General features: G+C 45.7%; 1 protein-coding gene across 3 annotated transcripts in view; it reads left to right on the top strand.

The window, feature by feature from the left end:
- tinagl1 (tubulointerstitial nephritis antigen-like 1) overlaps positions 1–18,400 on the top strand; it is a 118,140-nt gene that overhangs the window by 52,610 nt on the left and 47,130 nt on the right. For all 3 annotated transcript variants that reach the window (XM_080211431.1, XM_080211432.1, XM_080211430.1), the window contains exons 4-7: positions 4,825–4,914; positions 7,417–7,531; positions 12,677–12,800; positions 17,719–17,869. In XM_080211431.1, the coding sequence (XP_080067557.1) occupies positions 4,825–4,914; positions 7,417–7,531; positions 12,677–12,800; positions 17,719–17,869 (480 nt within the window). The remainder of the gene's footprint in view (positions 1–4,824; positions 4,915–7,416; positions 7,532–12,676; positions 12,801–17,718; positions 17,870–18,400) is intronic.

The following is an 18,400-nucleotide window of genomic DNA, read 5'->3' as shown; positions in this document are numbered from 1 at the left end:
CTTACAATGAGAGAGAAAGAATAAAGGACGGGCATTTCCATAGCACCTTTCACAAGATGTTCCAAAATGCTTCACTGTTAGTGAAATACAACTGAAGTGTAGCCTGGAATACAGAAAGTGCTGGAACCAATTTGTACACGGCTAATTCTCCAAACAGCAGATATCCTGATTCTGAATGAAGGGTGGATATTGACGAGGATATCAGGGATAACTCTCCTACTTCTCTTTGAAATAATATTTTATATCCTCTTGAGGTAGCAGACGGGGGCATTGTCCAGGCGCACTAACCCCAGCCAGGATTCCCAATGGCCCATTGAAGGAGGTAAGGACTACCCATGGGATCCTCAGCCACTTCAGGAGGGATGGGGGAGAGTTGAGAGGAAATTATTTTAACCAGAGAGTGGGAATTGGATTGGAGCTGGGAGGAGTCAAGGCAGGAAGCTTCCAGAACATGCAGCAGACGGATAGATATTGGAAGAACCATGATCTACGGAACTACTGCCAAGGGCTGAAAAATGAATCTCTAATTTGGCAATCATCTGATGGGCTGAATGGCCGCCTCTTTGTTGTCTGCGTGGGTTTCCTCCGGGTGCTCCAGTTTTCTCCCACAGTCTGAAAGATGTGCTGGTTAAGAGTATTGACCCGAACAGGCGCCAAAGTGTGGCAACTAGGGGAATTCCACAGTAACTTCACTGCAGTGTTAATGTAAGCCTTACTTGTGACTAATAAGCTTTACTGTATCGATAAATCTATAGCCAATCTCCTCACTTCATCCAATGAGACCCTCAGAAGGATCATTTATAATCATTATGTAAGACATCCAAATAATTTTGCCATTGAGTCATAGTCATAGAGATTTACAGCATGGAACAGGCCTTTCAGCCCAACTTGTCCATGTTGCCCCTTTTTTTTCCATCCCTAAGCTAGTCCCAGTTGCCTGCATTTGGCCCCTATCCCTCTATACTCATCTTACCCATGTAACTGTCTAAACGCTTTTTAAAAGACAAAATTGTATGCGCCTCTACTACTACCTCTGGCAGCTTGTTGACAAATATTAATATTGACAGATGAGATGAGGATGCAGAAGAAGAAATGGAAGAATGCAAATCTGTTTATGATGGTTTCCTTGTAACCTGCAGCATCCATCAGTGAGATTGGGGGCAGCTGGTCACCCAGAGAGGTGTTGGGATTATTGTCTGTGCAGACCCGATGGGCTGAAGGGCCTTTTCTTCACTGTATGACTTTATGACTCTAATGGCACCAGATGAAGCATGTGCTTACACCTGTTTCTGTAGCTTCCACTTCCTGGAACAGGTCAGCTCTGAAATCCAAGGATTTAGTTTGAAAGGCTCCTCTGACCAGGAACCTTTCCCATTCTTATCAGGAACAGGGAGTGTAGCCTATTGGCCTGTCAGAGTGGGATTTTAACATGGGAATCATACTGGCAATTTTCAATGCCGTGATATGTTGGCTGTAGGGAGGAAACAGTTATTATCTATAACAGGTATCCAATTTGGAAAATATTTTGGAAGCAAAATGGTTAATGTCTCAAAATTGACGCCTGGGTCATGAAAGGCTTCCTTCGGCAAATGGTCCATATGCAGTTAGTTCAGTTTAACTTTCCCTTAGGATCACCCGCTCTGCTCAATTTAAAAATATTCCTCAAACCCTCTCCATCAATACATTCCCACACTCTGGGTCAGTCCTTGGAGGTGAATGTGAAGGTTTCACCCCTTGGGATGCTGTATAATGGGAAAAGGAGTAAGTTCCATGTAAACTCTTGTCCTGGATCTGAGTGACATATTGTCATTTTTAACAGAAGCAGCATACTTTGAAATTCAATGTAACATTGGGAAGGCTGTGAGCTTTAGGAAGAAAGATTCTTAACTCTGACCATTGCTCTGTCTTACCAATAGGGTTGCAATAAGTCTGTTAAAATACCATCCATATGGTGTCAATGAACTTCAGAGAAAGCAGATTCCCATCACCTTGTTCCGAGTCATTTACAAATTCCAGAGAGCTTGGGATTCCGTTCTGAAATTTGTGTAAAGGCCTCATCACTATACTTGGCTTCAGGTGGAAATGGAGGGATACAAATGAATGGTCTAGTTGGACCAATGAGCGGCACAGGCTTGGAGGGCTGAAGGGCCTGTTTCCTGTGCTGTACTGTTCTTTGTTCTTTGTTCAGGTCACTTATTTCTGACTTAATTATTCAACATTAAAATGGGGATAGGAAGAGTAAATTTGCGGATGACACAAAGATTGGACGGGTGGTTAACAATGAGGCTGAGGGTCTTGGGCTACAATGGTCAAATGGGCAGATAAGTGGCAGGTGGAATTTAACCCTGAAAAGTGTGAGGTGATACACTTTGGAAGGAATAATTTGACAAGAAAGTACTCAATGAATGGTAGGACACAAAGCAGTTCTGTGGAACAAATGGATCTTGGCATGTTTGTCTCTGAAAATGGAAGGGAATGTTAGTAGGGTGATGAAAGCGGCATATGGAACACTTGCCTTTATCAATTGAGGCATAGATTACAAAAACAAGCAAGTCATGTTGGACTTCTATAGAACTTTGGTGAGGTCAGAGCTGGCGTTCTGGTCAGTACATTATCGGAAGGATGTGATTGTATTGGAGGGGGTGCAGAGGAGATTCACCAGGATGCTGCCTGGGATGGAACATTGAAGCTATGAAGAGAGGTTGAGTTTGGGTTATTTCCATTGGACTGAGGGGGCGACCTGATCGAGGTGACAAGATTATGAGAGACGTGAACAGAGCAGCTGTTCCCTTAGTTGAAGAGTCAGTCACGAGGGGACACAGGTTCAAGGTGAGGGGCAGGAGGTTTGGGGAGGGGATGTGAGGAAAAACCTTTTTACCCAGAGGGCGGTGACAGTATAGAACGTGCTGTCTGGGAGATGGTAAAGGCAGGATTCCTCACATCCTTTAAAAAATATCTGGATGAGCACTTGGCACATCATAACATTGATGGATGTGGGCCAAGTGCTGGTTGACGGCATTAGCTGGAAGTTCAAGTGTTTCTAATGGGTTGCTGCGAACTTCTGCACTGTATGATTCTATCATAAAAAGGGAGGGAGAGAAAAAGCAGGTAACTTAGTTTAACGTCTGTCATTGGGAAAATGTTAGAGTCCATTATAAAGGATATAATAGCGGAGCATTTAGAAATGAATGATATAATCGAGCAGAATCAACATGGCTTTATGAAGGGGACATTGTGTCTGACAGATTTATTCAAATTCTTTAAGACTGTAATGAGCAATACAGATGGATACAATATAGGGGTGGCATGGTGACACAATGATTAGCACTACTGCTTCTCAGCCCCAGGGACCTGGGTTCAATCCTGACCTTGGGTGACTATGTGGAGTTTACATGTTCTCCCTGTGTCTGTGTGGATTTTCTCTGGGTGCTCCAGTTTCCTCCAATACTCCAAAAATGTTCTGGTTTGGTGGATTAGCCACGGGTTACAGGGATAAGATGGGAGAAAGGGCCTGGTAAGATTCTCTGCCAGAGCATCAGTGCAGAATCGATGGGCTGAATAGTCTCCTGCATTGTCGGGATTTTATGATTCTATCTGCCCATACTCGGATTTCCAAAAAGCATTCAAGAAGGTACCACACTAAAAGTTACTTCATCCAGCAAGAGCCAATGGTGTTGGAGGCAATATATCAGCATGAACAGACAATTGGCTAACTGATAGAAGGCAGAGTCGGGATAAGAGGTACATTTTCAGGTTGGCCACTGTGGAATGTTGGGATCAGTGCTGGAGCCACAATTATTGACAGTATATATTAATGACTTGGAATGAGGGAAGTGAGTGTACAATTGCCAAGTTTGTGGATGACAGAAAAATAGGTGGGAAAGCAAGTGGTGAGGATGACAGGGGGTGGGATTTTCTGGCCACGCCCACCCCAGAAAATCCTACCCAGGGTCAATGGATGGTCCATGTTGGGAAAATTCCACCTGTAGCATCTACAGAGGGATATAGACAGGTTAAGTAAAAACTTGGCAGTGAAATATAATGTAAGGAAATATGAAGTTATGTATTTTGGTGGGAAGAATAAAGGAGCTGAGTATTATTTCATAGAAACCCTACAGTGCAGAAAGAGGCCATTTGGCCCATCGAGTCTGCACCAGCCATGAACCCACCCAGGCCCTATCCCCATATCCCTACATATTATACCCACTAATCCCTCTAACCTACACATCCCTGGACACTAAGGGGCAATTTCTTAGCACGGCCAATCAACCTAACCCGCACATCTTTGGACTGTGGGAGGAAACCGGAGCACCCGGAGGAAACCCACGCAGACACGAGGAGAATGTGCAAACTCCACACAGACAGTGACCCGAGCCAGGAATCGAACCCAGGTCCCTGGGGCTATGAAGCAGCAGTGCTACTGTGCCGCCCAAATGCTGCCCATTTAAATGGGGAAAGGCTGCAGAAACCTGCAGCATAGAGGGATTTGGGAGTCCTCGCACAGAAAAGCTAACAGCAAATTCAGCAGGTAATAGGGAAGGTGAATGGAGTGTTGGCCTTTATTTCAAAGTGAATGGAGTCTAAAAATAGGGAAGTCTTGCTAAAACTATACAAGATGCAAGTTATATCACACCTGGAATATTGCAAACAGTTTTGGTCCCAAGATATCCAAATAGCCTACTCCTGCATCTTATGGTTTAATATATTTGGGGTGACTGGTGTTTGGAGATTTTTGAAAGGTACTCACCCATTTGGTGATATTTCTGTCCGGCTTTCTGACTCTGTCTGGGTTCTTTAATCTCTAATTGTGTGTGTGATTTTCAGCACTTGCAGCCATGGCCAGTGGGATTGCGAGCAGCATGTGTGTCTTATCAACCAGGAAATGATCCACAACATCAACCGTGGGAATTATGGGTAAGTGTCATTCTTCAACAACAACACGTGAAGGTCCCACACAGGTGTGTGTTTGACCTTGTAACTCACACAATTGTTATAAAATAATATCACCCACATATATGTACATTATAACTTGTGTAGGCTGTCATTCACATGTGCTGTAACAGTGTTACATAGAACATAGAACATAGAACATAGAACACTACAGCGCAGAACAGGCCCTTCGGCCCACGATGTTGCGCCGACCAGTTACAAAACAATGACCCACTAGCCTATACCAATCCCTTTTCGTCCATAAACCTATCCATAGATCTCTTAAACGCCCCCAAACTAGGCGCATTTACAACTGCAGCAGGCAGGGCATTCCAATCCCTCACCACCCGCTGGGTAAAGAACCTACCCCTGACATCCGTCCTGTAGCTACCCCCCCTTAATTTAAAGCCATGCCCCCTCGTGCTAGCTTTCTCCATCCGAGGAAAAAGGCTATCACTATCCACCCTATCTAAACCTCTAGTCATCTTATATGTTTCAATAAGATCCCCTCTTAGCCGCCTTCTTTCCAACAAAAACAACCCTAAATCCCTCAGTCTCTCCTCATATGACCTCCCCTCCATACCAGGCAACATCCTAGTAAACCTCCCCTGCACCCTCTCCAAAGCCTCCACATCCTTCTTGTAATGTGGGGACCAGAACTGCACACAGTACTCCAAGTGCGGCCGCACCAGAGTAGTGTACAGTTGCAACATGACGCTGCGACTCCTAAATTCAATCCCCCTGCCAATAAACGCCAAGACACCGTACGCCGTACACCGTACGTTACTGACACATACATGTGCTGTGACATTGTTAATCATCCATGTGTGTGCTATGTTAGTATTACTGATGTGTGTGCATACTCATGCTTGTGCGTCTGGTTACAGAATTACTCTCAAACACATTAGGAATACATGAGGTGCAACATCTGTTTTTTAATAGCAATAGCTTCCAGTGTTTCAGGGAGGAAAGGAGAATTCATTACAAGCCACCTGCCATATTGGTAAATGTGTACAGGCACTATTGAGGCTCCTATGCATCGGGCTGCTCTGAATGTAACTGGTGTCAGACTGGGCTACATTCAGAAAACCCCTTCTCCATGTGATTTGAGCTATATAACTGGAGGCCTCCACTAATGCATCCCCTCGCTCCACAGTTGATGGTGACCAATTTCCCCACCTGAGTGCAGATCAGAAAATGACAATACAATCAGGCAGAGTCAACACTCTTTTGTGAAAAGGAAATTGAGTTTGACAGATTCCTTGTGGAATAATGAACAGTGTGGATAAAGGGGAATCTATAGATGTGCTGTACTTGGGTTTCCAAAAGCCATTTCACAAGGCGTCACGTCAAAGGTTGCTACGTAAAATAAGAGCTCATGGTGTAGGCGGTAACTAATTAACATGGATAGAGGATTAGTTGTCTAACAGGAAGAGTAGGGAGGGAGAAATGGGTTGTTTTTGGGTTTGGCAAGCTGTAACTAGTGGAGTGCTACACGGATCAGTGCTGGATCCTCAACTAGTGACAATCTGTATAAGTAACTTGGATGAAGAGACTGGAGGTATAATAGCTAAATTTACTGATGAGACAAAGAAAGATAGGAGGGTAAGCTTTCAACAGGACTGAATGTGCTAATGGAGAGATTTAAATAGTTTAAGTGTGTGAGCTAAAACCTGGTAAATAGAGTATAATGTGAAAAAAATGTGAACTGTCCCATTTGTGGGGAATAATAGAAAAGCAGTATATACTGTTTAGTTAGAGAGAGATTGCAGAATTCAGTGTTACTGGGGGTCCTGGTACATGAATCACAAAAAAAATCAGTACACAGAATCATAGGAACATAGAATCCTTACAGTGCAGAAGGAGGCCATTCAGGCCATCGAGTCAGCGTCAACAACAATCCCACCTAGGCCCTAACCCCATAACCCCACATACTCACCCGCTAATCCTTTAACCCACACATCCCAGGACACTCGGGGCAATTTAGCATAGGCAATACACCTAAGCTGCACACCTTTGGACTGTGGGAGGACACCCACGCAGAAACAGGGAGAACGTGCAATCTCCATATGGACAGTAACCCAAGCCAGGGATCAAACCCAGGTCCCTGGAGTGGTGAGGCAGCAGCGCTAACCGCTGTGCCACCCTACTGCCCTTTGGCACAGCAGTGAAACGCTGATGCTTATTGCAAGGGGAACGGAATATAAAAGTAGGGAAATGTTACTGCAGTTGTACAAGGAATTGTATCAGCCTACCTGATACAGACAGTCTCAAGCTACTGGTGAATATTGTTTCCAGCTTCGGGTACCTCCCACACTTATGTTGACCAACTACCCTGATAGAGTGACAGTTGTGAGGTGGTGGGACAGAAAGTCAGTGCCACACAGTTAGCGTAGCTCCCATGCACGGGGTATGTGGGCCTATTTTCTCAGTAAGGCTCATTCTCCAAGCTTGACAGTCTCACCTTTATCATTTCTCTCTGCATAGATGGAAGGCCTCAAACTACAGCCAGTTCTGGGGACTGACCCTGGACGATGGAATCCGTTACCGACTGGGGACCAATCGACCCTCAACGACAGTGATGAACATGAATGAACTGAATGTAAGCCCACTCCGTGTGATACATGGAGCAATGGGGTGTAGAGATTAGAGATTCTCCCTGCAGTAAAGGAGATTGAGAGGAGATTTAATACAAATGTACAAGATTATAACAGGGTTGGATAAGGTAGGTGAAGAAAAGCTGATCTCATTGACTGATGGTCCAGTGAGTGAGGGACACAGATTTGGCAGGAGGTGCAGATGTGGGGGGGTGGGGGGGGGAGGTGCGGTGGGGGGGCACGGGGGTGCGGTGGGGGTGTGGGGATTTTAGAAAAACCTGACTGGTGCTGAGCTGGAACTGGCTGCCTGTGAGGGTGGTGGAAGCAGAAACAGTCAGTGAGCTCCAGAGGAAATTGGATGGGCTCTTGAAGGAAATAAAGTTGGACAATTACAGAGCTTCAAGGGGGAGTGGAACAAACTGGATTGTTCCACAAGGAGCTGACATAGAGTCAGTGGGCCAAATGGCCTCCTCTTCTGTGCTGAGACATGTGCCCAAAATGGGTCTAGAGTCTGTGTCCATGGGGCTGGCAGCATGGAGTTATTGGTGGGTGGATGCCATCGTCAGGTTCATTTCATGTACACTTCCTGCGTTAGACCTTCCAAAATGAATCACCTCACACTTGTCTGGATTAAATTCCATCTGCCATTTCTCTGCCCAAGTTTCCAGCCTCTCTATATCCTGTTTTAACCTCTCACAATCCGCTTCACTATCCACAGACACTTTAATTAATTCAGTCCAGTGACACCAGCCCTGATTCTACAGAATCTTCTGCAACATTAATGATTTAAAGACAAAAACGTGAGAAATTCATGAGCGCTAATAATGCTTGCAAAAGAACAGAGTGTCTTCTAACAAAGGGTTAGCACCAGAGTTCATTGTACATAACCCCTTACAGCAACATCGCTTTTGGCAACTTTTCTAACAAGCTTGTGGAAAGAATGGATATTCTTCCACACTTTGATCCAAAATTCCAATTAGGAATAGTCACCAAATCCAAATGTGATTTGTTAAGGATGATCCCTGGTTATACAGAGTTTAGGGATGGTTCCTACATCCTGCCGAGTCAGTTAAAACATATTTAGAGATGGTCCCTAAATCCTATGCCTCCAGATAATACACATTCTTGAATTTCTCAGCCTTCCATCTTAATTTCATGTTTCACTGACTTGTTTATTTACAAAACTGAAGCCAAATCCGATACGGATTGTTAAGAAAATATTACCCAGGCTCGACATCCTCTCAGCTTTGAATTGGGCAGTTTAATGTGGGGAGAGATTTTTGTTACTAAAAACCATGTGGGTTTTTTTTTGATCTTTCCATTTTTTTACAATATCTTTAAGAAAGGTTGAAGTTGCATTGATATAGCACCCTTTCCAATCTCAGACCGACACAAAGAATATTCTACCCCGCTCACAGTGTTTGTGATAATGAAGTGTTTACTTCTGCTATTTCAGGCGGCCAAAAAACCCGACTGATTTTGGGTTGGTTTAGCTCAGTTGGGTGGACAGCCAGGATTGTGATGCAGAGTGACTCCAACAGCGCGGGTTCAATTCCCGTACGGGCTGAGGTTATTCACGAAGGCCCTGCCTTCTCAACCTTGCTCCTTGCCTGAGGTGTGGTGACCCTCAGATTAAATCATCACCAGGCTATGTTCCTCTGGGACTATGGCAATCTTATCTTAAAAAAGGAATATTCTACCTAACGATAGTGATATTGTGATAATCAGAACATGGGCCAATTAGTGAACAACAAGGAGATAATGACCACGTAATCTTGACAAGGTGTTGATTGAATAATTAACTATCGGCTGGGGCAGCAGGGAGAACATGCAATCTTTCATATCTATCTGGGAAGGCAGAGCAGAATTTGTTTAACATCTTGTCTGAAAGATAATACCATGCAGCACTCTCCCTGCACTATAGCAGTAACGCTGTCCCAGACAGTGGGGTTTGAAACCACGATATTCTGATTTGGAAGCTAGAATGCTGCCACTGAGCCACACAGGACTTTGTATTGGACGTGCAGCCGAATATCATAGTAACACCCCCTGCTGAAATCCACAGCCCGGACCCTGACTGAATTAACACAAAGAAAGAGATGGGGGTGATCAGTAACAGGAGAAGGACAGGACTGCAGAACAGGAGTCAGGTAGATGACCATGCCAGCAGTGCGGGAGGGGGGAAGGGGTTGCTGGTGGGTCAGTGAAAGCACCAGCAAGATTTCAACAAAAGTTTCTTTATCTGAATTTACAATTACCTGCAATAAGGTAAATAAACTAATGGCACAAATAGATTATTTATTCATAAGAACATAAGAACATAAGAAATAGGAGCAGGAGTAGGCCATCTAGCCCTTCGAGCCTGCCCCGCCATTCAATAAGATCATGGCTGATCTGTTGTGGCTCAGTTCCACTTACCCGCCCTCTCCCCATAACCCTTAATCCCCTCTCTTATCAAAAACCCATCAACCCGCTTCTTAAAAATATTTAGCGAGGCAGCCTCCACCACTTCAACGGGCAGAGAATTCCAGAGATTCACCACCCTTTGAGTGAAGAAGTTCCTCCTCAACTCCGTTCTAAACCGCCCCCCCTTTATCTTGAGGCTGTGCCCCCTAGTCCTACTGTCTTTTTTGAGCAGGAAGAGTCTCTCCACCTCTATCCTATCCATCCCATTCATCATCTTATACGTCTCAATGAGATCTCCCCTCATTCTTCTAAACTCTAACGAGTACAAGCCTAGTTTATTCAGCCTCTCCTCATAGCTCAATCCCCTCAACTCCGGCATCAGCCTAGTAAACCTCCTCTGCACTCCCTCCAGGGCCAAAATATCCTTGCGCAGGTGCGGCGCCCAAAACTGCACACAGTACTCCAGCTGCGGCCTCACCAATGCCCTATACAGCTGCAGCAAGACCTCCCTACTTTTATATTCAATCCCCCTCGCTATTCATCACGATTAAGGGACATGGTTACATGCTACAAAGGTTGGGAATTAAATATTCCTGGGTATAAATCTTCTGAGCAGACAGACAGAATGGCAAAGGAGCAGGGCTAGTTTTGAAAGTAAAGGATGACACGAGGACATTAGTGAGAAATGGTCTGGTCTCTCAAGATCCTGAAGTAGAATCAGTATAGGTGGAAATTAGGAATAGCGAGAATCAAAAACACAGGCCTGAGCAGTTTATAGGTCCCTGACTGTAGTTATACTGTTGCACAGAGCATCAAACAAGAAATTATTGGGACATGTAACAAAAGCAACATAATAAGCTGTGGGGGGTCTTGAATCTTCATATAAAGGAAGATGGTGGAGGCCAATCATTTCAGCTGCATGACATCACTGCAGGAGTTCCTTAGGGAAGTGTCCGAGATCCAACCATCTTCAACAACTTCATCAACGACCTTCCCTTCATTTGAAGTGGAAATATTCACTGACCATTGCATAATGTTCACACCATTCACAACCCATCAGGTACTGAAGCAGTCCATGTCCAAATGCAGCAAGACCTGGACAATGTTCAGGATTGGCCTGATAAGTGGTAAGTAAGATTTGTGCCAGACAATGACCATCTCCAACAAGAGAAAATCCAACCATCACCCCTTGACATTCAATGGCAGCGACATCTCTGAATTCCTCACTATTCAAATTAGCACAGGAAGAGGATTGATTAACAGATAGAAAACAGAATGGGAATAAATGCGGCATTGAACAGTGGAATACCATAAGGATCAGTGTTGGGGCCTCCGCTATTTACAATCTATATTAAGAATCAGTATCTAATTTATAATCTATTTATCTATTATCTATTTAGGTCTAATTTATCTAATCTATACTAAGAGTCAGTTAAGAGTTGTATGTAATTTTGTTGATGATACCAAGCTAGATGGGAAGGGAAGCTGTGAGGAGGACACAGAAAGGTTGTAGAGAGTTATAGTCAGAGTAAATGAGTAGACAATAAGATGGCAGACAGGATTCAATGTAGGGAAGTGTGGAGCTATTCACTTTTGTTGTAAGAATGGAAAAGCAGATTTATTTTTAAAAGGTGGGAAACTTGGAAGTCAGAGTCATAAAGCACAGAAATGGCCCTTCGGCTCATCGAGAGTGTTGATGATCGAAAAGATTGGATGCAATCATACAGGGAACACAGAAAGTTCACGTGAGGGTACAGCAAGAAATTAGGAAGGCTAATGACACATTGTCCTTTAATGAAAGGGGATTGGGATGCAAGAATATAGATGTCTTAGTACAACAGAGTTTTGGTGAGAGCACATCTGAAATACTTGAGGTACTTTGGCCTCTACACTTATTAATATTAATAGTTAAGTTGCTTCATTTGTTAGAGTTATAGTTAAACTAAATTAAGTAAATTTGTTTTACTATAATAGATGCCTACTCTGTCAGTGGAATCATTGCTGGGAAGAAATATCCTTTCCTCACATTTACACCAAAGTAGAAAAGTTATTGGGGTCTAGTCGAGCTTTCGAGTGTAACTTGGGCTTCTCATCCCAGACCCTAACAAATGATCACTGCCCTGGATACATTTGCTTTCTGACATCTGATTCATTTCATCTGCCCCATTCCCCAGAAGCAGCAATTCTTCCTTCCATGTTGGATTGGAGACATACTGCTAAAGAAAATTCTTCTGATTCACACTCCAAGGACACTGGCCCCTCTCTGCCTTTGGACTATTACTATCCCATTCTCTATCAGGATAATTAAAGTCCACCATTATCACTACTCTGTAGATTTTGCATCCCCTAATTTTATAAATGTATTCCTCTAATTCTGAGCCAATAACCTGTAGGAAACACTCAGCAATGTTCCAGTATCTCTATTGTTTCCCAGCTCTAACCAGGTCGATGTTGTCATTGACACCTCATGGACATCCTCTTTCTCCAGCACTGTCAGTATCCCTCCCTAACAGCACTGTGGGTGTACCTACACCACATGGACTGCAACAATTTAAGAAGCTGGCTCAAGGACGATTAGGAAGGGGCGATAAATGTTGGCGTAGCCATATTCCAAGAACAAATATAAGAAAGTACCAGGAAAGGCCAAGTCTCATTGTGCTCAATGTGATTTTAGTCATTCATATAAATCTCCAGCTCTGTCCGTGTGGCCCAGCCATTTCCAACAGCTTTCCCTCATCTTTCAGATGAACATGGATAGTAATGACTTCCTTCCCAGAAACTTCAACGCAGCAGATAAATGGCCAGGAATGATCCATGAGCCCATGGACCAGGGCAACTGTGCAGCATCATGGGCATTCTCCACAGCAAGTAAGAACAACAGCCTGAGATAGAGTGTGACGGGGTGTGGGGTACATCAGAGTGTTACAGTGAGGGGTGTGGGGTATATCAGAGTGTTACAGTGAGGGGTGTGGGGTATATCAGAGTGTTACAGTGAGGGGTGTGGGGTACATCAGAGTGTTACAGTGAGGGGTGTGGGGTATATCAGAGTGTTACAGTGAGGGGTGTGGGATATATCAGAGTGTTACAGTGAGGGGTGTGGGGTATATCAGAGTGTTACAGTGAGGGGTGTGGGGTCTATCAGAGTGTTACAGTGAGGGGTGTGGGGTATATCAGAGTGTTACAGTGAGGGGTGTGGGATATATCAGAGTGTTACAGTGAGGGGTGTGGGGTATATCAGAGTGTTACAGTGAGGGGTGTGGGGTATATCAGAGTGTTACAGTGAGGGGTGTGGGGTATATCAGAGTGTTACAGTGAGGGGTGTGGGATATATCAGAGTGTTACAGTGAGGGGTGTGGGGTCTATCAGAGTGTTACAGTGAGGGGTGTGGGGTATATCAGAGTGTTACAGTGAGGGGTGTGGGATATATCAGAGTGTTACAGTGAGGGGTGTGGGGTATATCAGAGTGTTACAGTGAGGGGTGTGGGGTATATCAGAGTGTTACAGTGAGGGGTGTGGGGTATATCAGAGTGTTACAGTGAGGGGTGTGGGATATATCAGAGTGTTACAGTGAGGGGTGTGGGGTCTATCAGAGTGTTACAGTGAGGGGTGTGGGGTATATCAGAGTGTTACAGTGAGGGGTGTGGGATATATCAGAGTGTTACAGTGAGGGGTGTGGGGTATATCAGAGTGTTACAGTGAGGGGTGTGGGGTATATCAGAGTGTTACAGTGAGGGGTGTGGGGTATATCAGAGTGTTACAGTGAGGGGTGTGGGGTATATCAGAGTGTTACAGTGAGGGGGTGTGGGATATATCAGAGTGTTACAGTGAGGGGTGTGGGGTATATCAGAGTGTTACAGTGAGGGGTGTGGGGTATATCAGAGTGTTACAGTGAGGGGTGTGGGGTATATCAGAGTGTTACAGTGAGGGGGTGTGGGATATATCAGAGTGTTACAGTGAGGGGTGTGGGGTATATCAGAGTGTTACAGTGAGGGGTGTGGGGTATATCAGAGTGTTACAGTGAGGGGTGTGGGGTATATCAGAGTGTTACAGTGAGGGGTGTGGGGTATATCAGAGTGTTACAGTGAGGGGTGTGGGGTATATCAGAGTGTTACAGTGAGGGGTGTGGGATATATCAGAGTGTTACAGTGAGGGGTGTGGGGTATATCAGAGTGTTACAGTGAGGGGTGTGGGGTATATCAGAGTGTTATAGTGAGGGGTGTGGGATATATCAGAGTGTTACAGTGAGGGGTGTGGGGTATATCAGAGTGTTACAGTGAGGGGTGTGGGGTATATCAGAGTGTTACAGTGAGGGGTGTGGGGTATATCAGACTGTTACACTGAGGGGTGTGGGGTATGTCAGAGTGTTACAGTGAGGGGTGTGGGATATATCAGAGTGTTACAGTGAGGGCCGTGGGGTATATCAGAGGGTTACAGTGAGGGGTGTGGGGTATATCAGAGTGTTACAGTGAGGGGTGTGGGGTATATCAGAGTGTTACAGTGAGGGGTGTGGGGTATATCAGAGTGTTACAGTGAGGGGTGTGGGGTATATCAGAGTGTTACAGTGAGGGGTGTGGGATATATCAGAGTGTTACAGTGAGGAGTGTGGGGTATATCAGAGTGTTACAGTGAGGGGTGTGGGGTATATCAGAGTGTTACAGTGAGGGGTGTGGGGTATATCAGAGTGTTACAGTGAGGGGTGTGGGATATATCAGTGTTACAGTGAGGGGTGTGAGATATATCAGTGTTACAGAGATGGGTGTGGGGTATATCAGTTTTACAGTGAGGGGTGTGGGGTATATCAGAGTGTTACAGTGAGGGGTGTGGGGTATATCAGAGTGTTACAGTGAGGGGTGTGGGGTATATCAGAGTGTTACAGTGAGGGGTGTGGGGTATATCAGAGTGTTACAGTGAGGGGTGTGGGGTATATCAGAGTGTTACAGTGAGGGGTGTGGGGTATATCAGAGTGTTACAGTGAGGGGTGTGGGGTATATCAGACTGTTACACTGAGGGGTGTGGGGTATGTCAGAGTGTTACAGTGAGGGGTGTGGGATATATCAGAGTGTTACAGTGAGGGCCGTGGGGTATATCAGAGGGTTACAGTGAGGGGTGTGGGGTATATCAGAGTGTTACAGTGAGGGGTGTGGGGTATATCAGAGTGTTACAGTGAGGGGTGTGGGGTATATCAGAGTGTTACAGTGAGGGGTGTGGGGTATATCAGAGTGTTACAGTGAGGGGTGTGGGATATATCAGAGTGTTACAGTGAGGAGTGTGGGGTATATCAGAGTGTTACAGTGAGGGGTGTGGGGTATATCAGAGTGTTACAGTGAGGGGTGTGGGGTATATCAGAGTGTTACAGTGAGGGGTGTGGGATATATCAGAGTGTTACAGTGAGGGGGTGTGGGATATATCAGAGTGTTACAGTGAGGGGTGTGGGATATATCAGTGTTACAGTGAGGGGTGTGAGATATATCAGTGTTACAGAGATGGGTGTGGGGTATATCAGTTTTACAGTGAGGGGTGTGGGGTATATCCGAGTGTTACAGTGAGGGGTGTGGGGTATATCAGAGTGTTACAGTAAGGGGTGTGGGTGGGATATATCAGAGTGTTACAGTGAGGGGTGTGGGGTATATCAGAGTGTTACAGTGAGGGGTGTGGGGTATATCAGAGTGTTACAGTGAGGGGTGTGGGGTATATCAGAGTGTTACAGTGAGGGGTGTGGGGTATATCAGAGTGTTACAGTGAGGGGTGTGGGATATATCAGAGTGTTACAGTGAGGGGTGTGGGGTCTATCAGAGTGTTACAGTGAGGGGTGTGGGGTATATCAGAGTGTTACAGTGAGGGGTGTGGGATATATCAGAGTGTTACAGTGAGGGGTGTGGGGTATATCAGAGTGTTACAGTGAGGGGTGTGGGGTATATCAGAGTGTTACAGTGAGGGGTGTGGGGTATATCAGAGTGTTACAGTGAGGGGTGTGGGGTATATCAGAGTGTTACAGTGAGGGGGTGTGGGATATATCAGAGTGTTACAGTGAGGGGTGTGGGGTATATCAGAGTGTTACAGTGAGGGGTGTGGGGTATATCAGAGTGTTACAGTGAGGGGTGTGGGGTATATCAGAGTGTTACAGTGAGGGGGTGTGGGATATATCAGAGTGTTACAGTGAGGGGTGTGGGGTATATCAGAGTGTTACAGTGAGGGGTGTGGGGTATATCAGAGTGTTACAGTGAGGGGTGTGGGGTATATCAGAGTGTTACAGTGAGGGGTGTGGGGTATATCAGAGTGTTACAGTGAGGGGTGTGGGGTATATCAGAGTGTTACAGTGAGGGGTGTGGGATATATCAGAGTGTTACAGTGAGGGGTGTGGGGTATATCAGAGTGTTACAGTGAGGGGTGTGGGGTATATCAGAGTGTTACAGTGAGGGGTGTGGGATATATCAGAGTGTTACAGTGAGGGGTGTGGGGTATATCAGAGTGTTACAGTGAGGGGTGTGGGGTATATCAGAGTGTTACAGTGAGGGGTGTGGGGTATATCAGACTGTTACACTGAGGGGTGTGGGGTATGTCAGAGTGTTACAGTGAGGGGTGTGGGATATATCAGAGTGTTACAGTGAGGGCCGTGGGGTATATCAGAGGGTTACAGTGAGGGGTGTGGGGTATATCAGAGTGTTACAGTGAGGGGTGTGGGGTATATCAGAGTGTTACAGTGAGGGGTGTGGGGTATATCAGAGTGTTACAGTGAGGGGTGTGGGGTATATCAGAGTGTTACAGTGAGGGGTGTGGGATATATCAGAGTGTTACAGTGAGGAGTGTGGGGTATATCAGAGTGTTACAGTGAGGGGTGTGGGGTATATCAGAGTGTTACAGTGAGGGGTGTGGGGTATATCAGAGTGTTACAGTGAGGGGTGTGGGATATATCAGAGTGTTACAGTGAGGGGTGTGGGATATATCAGAGTGTTACAGTGAGGGGTGTGGGATATATCAGTGTTACAGTGAGGGGTGTGAGATATATCAGTGTTACAGAGATGGGTGTGGGGTATATCAGTTTTACAGTGAGGGGTGTGGGGTATATCCGAGTGTTACAGTGAGGGGTGTGGGGTATATCAGAGTGTTACAGTAAGGGGTGTGGGTGGGATATATCAGAGTGTTACAGTGAGGGGTGTGGGGTATATCAGAGTGTTACAGTGAGGGGTGTGGGGTATATCAGAGTGTTACAGTGAGGGGTGTGGGATATATCAGAGTGTTACAGTGAGGGGTGTGGGGTATATCAGAGTGTTACAGTGAGGGGTGTGGGGTATATCAGAGTGTTACAGTGAGGGGTGTGGGGTATATCAGAGTGTTACAGTGAGGGGTGTGGGGTATATCAGAGTGTTACAGTGAGGGCTGTGGGGTATATCAGAGTGTTACAGTGAGGGGTGTGGGGTGTATCAGACTGTTACACTGAGGGGTGTGGGGTATGTCAGAGTGTTACAGTGAGGGGTGTGGGGTATATCAGAGTGTTACAGTGAGGGGTGTGGGGTATATCAGAGTGTTACAGTGAGGGGTGTGGGGTATATCAGAGTGTTACAGTGAGGGGTGTGGGGTATATCAGAGTGTTACAGTGAGGGGTGTGGGGTATATCAGAGTGTTACAGTGAGGGGTGTGGGGTATATCAGAGTGTTACAGTGAGGGGTGTGGGGTATATCAGAGTGTTACAGTGTGGGGTGTGGGGTATATCAGAGTGTTACAGTGAGGGGTGTGGGGGAGTAATGATTGGATGAGGTCTCTCTAATCTCTTTCCCTTCCTTATTAGCTGTGGCATCTGATCGGATCTCCATCCAATCCATGGGTCACATGACAGCAACCTTATCGCCCCAGAATTTGATCTCATGTAACACACGGAACCAGCAGGGTTGTCATGGTGGGCGGCTGGATGGTGCCTGGTGGTACCTGCGACGGCGTGGGTATGTACCCTGGCATCCATCTTCTGTCTCAGATACATGGTTCGATGCTTTGCATCAGGAACTGAATTTAATCAATGCTATAGCTGTCTTGTTGAATTCTTCTAAACTATAAATGTTGTGTCATGTAATGGTACAGAGACAGTAAGAAGCCTCACAACACCAGGCGGCACGGTAGCACAGTGGTTAGCACCGGCGCTTCACAGCTCCCAGGGTCCCAGGTTCGATTCCCGGCTCGGGTCACTGTCTGTGTGGAGTTTGCACATTCTCCTCGTGTCTGCGTGGGTTTCCTCCGGGTGCTCTGGTTTCCTCCCACAGTCCAAAGATGTGCGAGTTAGGTTGATTGGCCGTGCTAAGAAATTGCCCCTTAGTGTCCAGGGATGTGTAGGTTAGAGGGATTAGTGGGTATAATATGTAGGGATATGGGGATAGGGCCTGGGTGGGATTGTGTTCGGTGCAGACTCGATGGGCCGAAGGGCCTCTTTCTGCACCGTAGGGTTCTATGATTCTATGAACACCAGGTTAAAGTCCAAA

Source organism: Carcharhinus amblyrhynchos, chromosome 24 (assembly GCF_965287045.1).
Source record: "Carcharhinus amblyrhynchos chromosome 24, sCarAmb.v2.hapA, whole genome shotgun sequence".
NCBI classification, from domain to species: Eukaryota; Metazoa; Chordata; class Chondrichthyes; order Carcharhiniformes; family Carcharhinidae; genus Carcharhinus; species Carcharhinus amblyrhynchos.
This window is presented reverse-complemented; position numbering and strand designations above follow the sequence as displayed.